Below are 5,927 nucleotides of genomic sequence, written 5' to 3' on the forward strand. Positions count from 1 at the left end.
ACCCACCTCTCTATCAGAACACTTCTCACCCATTTCCACTGGCTGGCCGCTTCTGCTGTGCTCATTCAGCTTTGAGAAGGGCGGCAAGATAACTTATCTACTTTTCCATGCCCTACTGTACTGTGCCTTCCTGTAAGGCTGTGCCATGTCTTGTACATCTCTTTGTATTCTATTACCTAATTATCGCTTGTAACATAAGAGGTGCTTCCTAAGTATTATTAAACAAATGGATGGCTAAACAAGAACAAAAAAAAATTGTAGAAAAGTATCCCTAAAGTCTAATCATAGGCCAACAAATCCTAGGCAGAATTAATACAATGGCACTTTACTGATACAACTGAGTCACGTAGTTAAAGCATCGTTTTAAAAAACCTTATGCAGAAAACAAGAATGAAAGTAGGCTGAGATGGATTGTGTTGTTTGTAATTAGGAAGGGAACGTGCAGTTAGCTCTTTTGCTTTCAGACTTCGCTGTTTGTTAAACTGGCACCCCCAGCTCCGCACACCGGTGGAAGACCACGCTGCAGCCCAGCCTGGCTTCTCACCGGAGCAGTCTGACACTCCCAGGAGTTGCCCCTGAGCCGTGGCCGTCCCCGGCCCTGGAAGGCTCCAATAGCTCCCAACAGCCCAGCTGTCCCCCGGCAATGCTCCTCCGACCCGAGGCACTTCTGGGGGCTCGAGCAGAGAGGACGCTCCCGAAGAGAGGTTGTCGGGTTCTCAATTTTTTCTATTTAATGGATACTCTCCCTTTGCTTCTGTTTCTGATTTGATTAAAGAGGAGAAAAAGGACAAGAAGTATAATAGTAGCGGGTGACGCACCTGGCTTTACTTTCTCAATTCCGTCAAAGTTTGTATTTGTGTTTGTGTTTTGTTGTTGTTCTTCATTTGACAGCAATCCCGTGAACTTCTCTTTGGGGGAAATGGCGCGTCCAAAGCCCGCCAACCCAGCCTGAGAGCTCTAGGACTTATTAGAGTAATATTTTAAACAAAACCCCGACAGACATATACTCAAAGGAGGACGTGCGCTCCTTAAGTCAGTCATCTGGTCTGATCGCGGTGCTCGGTTTGCTGTTTGTAACCAGAGTTAAGAGCAGGATTTTTAAACATGAAAATGGATAAAAGAAAAGCTAAGCTGAGTCCCGGGGTCCGCCGACTCCTATTCATTATCCCCAGCAGCATATGGGACCATTCTCCCACTAGTGCTCGCCCTTTCTTCCGCAAAAGCAAAAGCAACCAAGCCTGTCCCGCTTCATAGCAAACCCACTCTTTGTGCCGGAGCGGTGCCTCTCTGCCACCACTACTACTTCCTCCTCCTCCCGCCCCCTTCTCCTCCCGCCCGCCGCCGACTTTCGCTCGGGGAAGCAGGCAGCGGGCGCCCTTTGCGCCGGGAAGCCAGTGCCGCGATTGGGCGACGGTCCCTGAGCTTCCAGTTCCGCGTCGGTTTCAAGGCTCCTCCCTCCTGGTGAAAGACAGACTGCGGGGCGCCTGGAAACCGGTCCGAGGGCGTGCGAGGGAGAGGAGAACGAGCGAGTTGAGGGATTGACACAAATGGTCAGGCGGCGGCGGCGGAGAAGGAGGCGGAGGCGCAGGGGGGAGCCGAGGCTGCTGGGCTGCCGAGAGTTGCGCGCTCTACGGGGCCGCGGCCACTAGCGCGGCGCCGCCAGCCGGGAGCCAGCAAGCCGAGGGCCAGGAAGGCGGGACGCGACCCCGGCGCCGGAGCCACCCGGGCTCTACCCGCCGCCCACGCTTCATGAATCGCAAGTTTCCGCGGCGGCGGCGGCTGCGGGACTTAGAGCGGGAACCGGGGGAGCGGGCTGAGCGCAGCTCGGGCTCGACGGAGGGCACAGGCGCGGAGGAGATCTCCCCGGCCGCAGGGGGAGCCGCCGCCGGCCGCGCCACTGCCAGCCCCAGCCGGGCGGCGCCAAGAAAGGAGCCGAGAAAGTATGGCTGAAGAGGAGGCGCCTAAGAAGTCCCGGGCCGCCGCCGCCGCCGCCGCTGGCGGCGCGAGCTGGGAACTTTATGCCGGGGCGCTCCCAACTGGACCCGTGGCGGAAGGGAGCGGAGACGCGGGGAGCCGCCGCCGCCGCCCCCCTGCCGACTCCGGACGCTTGGCGCGCCGGCTCCTGCTACTGCTTTGGCTGCTGGAGGTTCCGCTGCTGCTGGGGGTCCGGGCGCAGGCAGTGGGCCAGGGGCAGGGCCAGGGGCCCGGGCCGGGGCAGCAGCCCCCGCCGCCTCCGCCTCAGCAGCAGCAGGGCGGGCAACAGTACAACGGCGAGCGGGGCATCTCCATCCCGGACCACGGCTATTGCCAGCCCATCTCCATCCCGCTGTGCACGGACATCGCGTACAACCAGACCATCATGCCCAACCTTTTGGGCCACACAAACCAAGAGGATGCGGGCCTCGAGGTGCACCAGTTCTACCCCTTGGTGAAGGTGCAGTGCTCGGCGGAACTCAAGTTCTTCCTGTGCTCCATGTACGCCCCAGTGTGCACGGTGCTGGAGCAGGCTCTGCCGCCCTGCCGCTCCCTGTGCGAGCGCGCGCGCCAGGGCTGCGAGGCGCTCATGAACAAGTTCGGCTTCCAGTGGCCTGACACGCTCAAGTGCGAGAAGTTCCCGGTGCACGGCGCCGGCGAGCTGTGCGTGGGCCAAAATACGTCGGACAAGGGCACCCCGACACCCTCGTTGCTCCCGGAGTTCTGGACCAGCAACCCTCAGCACGGCGGCGGGGGGCACCGTGGCGGCGGCTACCCGGGGGGCTCTGGCGCGTCGGAGCGAGGCAAGTTCTCTTGCCCGCGCGCCCTTAAGGTGCCCTCCTATCTCAACTACCACTTCCTTGGGGAGAAGGACTGCGGTGCGCCCTGTGAGCCGACCAAGGTGTACGGGCTTCTGTATTTTGGGCCCGAGGAGCTGCGCTTCTCGCGCACCTGGATCGGCATCTGGTCAGTGCTGTGCTGCGCCTCCACGCTTTTCACAGTGCTCACGTACCTGGTGGACATGCGGCGCTTCAGCTACCCGGAGCGGCCCATCATCTTCCTGTCCGGCTGCTACACGGCAGTGGCCGTGGCCTACATCGCCGGCTTCCTACTGGAGGATCGAGTGGTGTGTAATGACAAGTTCTCCGAGGACGGGGCGCGCACAGTGGCGCAGGGCACCAAGAAGGAGGGCTGCACCATCCTCTTCATGATGCTTTACTTCTTCAGCATGGCCAGCTCCATCTGGTGGGTGATCCTGTCGCTCACCTGGTTCCTGGCAGCTGGCATGAAGTGGGGCCACGAAGCTATTGAGGCTAACTCGCAGTATTTTCACCTGGCTGCCTGGGCCGTGCCGGCCATCAAGACCATCACCATCCTGGCGCTGGGCCAGGTGGACGGCGACGTGCTGAGCGGGGTGTGCTTCGTAGGGCTCAACAATGTGGACGCGCTGCGCGGCTTCGTGCTGGCGCCCCTCTTCGTGTACCTGTTCATCGGCACGTCTTTCTTGCTGGCCGGCTTCGTATCCCTCTTCCGCATTCGCACCATCATGAAGCACGACGGCACCAAGACCGAGAAGCTGGAGAAGCTCATGGTGCGCATCGGCGTTTTCAGCGTGCTTTACACGGTGCCAGCTACTATTGTCATCGCCTGCTACTTCTACGAGCAGGCCTTCCGGGACCAGTGGGAGCGCAGCTGGGTGGCCCAGAGCTGCAAGAGCTACGCTATCCCCTGCCCCCACCTCCAGGCGGGTGGAGGCGCCCCGCCGCACCCGCCCATGAGCCCAGACTTCACAGTCTTCATGATCAAGTACCTTATGACGCTGATCGTGGGCATCACATCAGGCTTCTGGATCTGGTCCGGCAAGACCCTCAACTCTTGGAGGAAGTTCTATACCAGGCTCACCAACAGCAAACAGGGAGAGACCACCGTCTGAGACCTGGGGGCCCAGCCCATTCCCAGCCCTCGGCTTCGTCCCAGCCACTCATAAAGCTGGCCCCAGGAACTCTTGCCAAGCCTGGCTACTCAAGGCTTTCTCACTAGCCATTCACTTTTCGCAGGCTACTTTTAACAGCACAGCTCCTGCAAAAGCTTCCATCCCCGGGGGCAAACGGACTGGAGGGCCCAACGGCCACAGGGGGGATGGACAGACCTCTGTCGTTCTCACACTCTGGTACCAGAACTGTACGCTTTTATGATTGTAAATAGCCTGTGTAAGATTTTTGTAAGTATATTTGTATTTAAATGATGACCGGTCACGCGTTTTTCTTTTTCTGCCTTTTCCTTTTTTTGTTGTTTTGTTTTGTTTTCTTTAAGTTTTAATTATTTAGGGCGGTTTAACCATTTGAGGCTTTTCCTTTGCATTTTCGAAGTACTGCAGAGGTAAAACCGGAGCTCACGGTGCTCTTGCTTGTTCTGGCGCGCCCCTCCCTGCGGCAGGCAGGGTGCGCCTGGGGCTCCCCGCCGCAGGTCACTTCCCGCCTCCGCTTTCTGCTCCTTCCTTTCCCTTCATTGCTTGGGGTCGGGGCTCTTTAGATCTAGAACTCCGCAGAGCTTCCAGATCCGGGGGTAGACCTGGGCCATCCCATGTGTACCCTTGTTGGGGGGCCAGATGGTGAAGGCCTTGCCCCTTTATCCTAAACTGAATTTTCACTGTTGAGGAGAAACTTACCCTTAGCTTCAGGGAGGTCCACAGATGTGGGTTGTGGCAGCCCCAGCCACCTCCACACTGGCCTCCAACGCCTAAGTTGGTTAGAGGGTGAGTGGGCTAACCAGTGCCAAACTTTTTCAAGTCTAATTTTTGGTGGATGAGCTCATTTCATTCTCTAGTGTCTAAAACCTGGTATGTGTTTGGCCAGCGTCTCGGAAAGATGTGGTTGCTGAGATTTGGGAAGAAGCTTGGAGCTTTGTGTGGGTTGGGAGAGACTGAAGATGGGGGTTATAAAATGTTAATTCTAATTGCATCCTGATGCCTGGCGAACTGCCTCTAGCACTGAGACAGCCCGCATTTAGATTTTACCTTTCTGTAAAATGGAAACATTAGGTCACCTGGAAAGCTTTGTTAAGGAGTTGATCTTTGCTTTCCTTAACGGGGTAGCAGAACCTAAGCTGAATAGGAAAACTTGAAGGAGATTTCAGTGTAATGGACTTTCTCAAAATGAAGTGCTTTTTATTATTTTTAAATAGACATATATAAAAAAAACTTTAAAATGTAAGAGTTGTATACTTTCAACATATTATTATGATTATTCAGCAACACAGTCCAAGGGAGGAACAATCCACATCATTAAAAATAACCTTGTAGGATTCCAAGAGGTAAAGAAGGTGGAATAATTGGTGGGATTAGATCCTGAAATAAACAAAACATGGGCATGCATGGTAAAGGGACAGTGTGTGCAGTTCTACTGCATTAAATCCTGTGTGCTCCTTTTTCGATTTACAGAAATGTGTCAAATGTAAATCTTTCAAAGCCATTTAAAAATATTTACTTTAGTTCTCTGTGAAAAAGAGGAGGAAAGCAAGCCTCCCGATTGTATCATTTTAAATTTTAAGAGTTTATCAAAATGCCAGTACTTAGGACCTAAATTTATCTATGTCTGTCATACCCTAAAATGACAATGGTCTTTGGATTTGGTATGCATTTATTCTGTTCACTATCACAAAATCATCTATATTTATAGAGGAATAGAAGTTTATATATATAAAATACCATATTTTTAATTTCACAAATAAAAAAATCAAAGTTTTGTACAAAATTATATGGTTTTTGTGCCTGAAAATAACAGAACTGGAACTGTCTGAACTATCTTTACATTTTATAGTGTCTCATAGCCAGCCCCAAATTATATAAATTCAGGAATTCAATGAAAAAGTCTATCCTTAAACATTCAGATGAGCCCTTCCAAAGATGTATCCTACTTGCCATGTTGTGACTAACATTGCCAAGTTCCTTCTTT

At 53.9% G+C, this 5,927-nt stretch overlaps 1 protein-coding gene across 1 annotated transcript; it reads left to right on the plus strand.

The window, feature by feature from the left end:
- Positions 1 to 1,366: 1,366 nt before the first annotated feature.
- Positions 1,367 to 5,726, plus strand: FZD1 (frizzled class receptor 1). Its single transcript, XM_029928726.1, has one exon. It carries the CDS (start codon positions 1,943 to 1,945, stop codon positions 3,905 to 3,907), a length of 1,965 nt encoding a protein of 654 aa, XP_029784586.1. The 5' UTR covers positions 1,367 to 1,942; the 3' UTR covers positions 3,908 to 5,726.
- Positions 5,727 to 5,927: the final 201 nt, after the last annotated feature.

This window comes from Suricata suricatta, chromosome 2 (assembly GCF_006229205.1).
Source record: "Suricata suricatta isolate VVHF042 chromosome 2, meerkat_22Aug2017_6uvM2_HiC, whole genome shotgun sequence".
Taxonomy (NCBI): Eukaryota; Metazoa; Chordata; class Mammalia; order Carnivora; family Herpestidae; genus Suricata; species Suricata suricatta.

Coding starts and splice junctions, on each gene's coding strand:
- FZD1 (XM_029928726.1), top strand. CDS start 1,943: ATGGCTGAAGAGGAGGCGCCTAAGAAGTCCCGGGCCGCCGCCGCCGCC.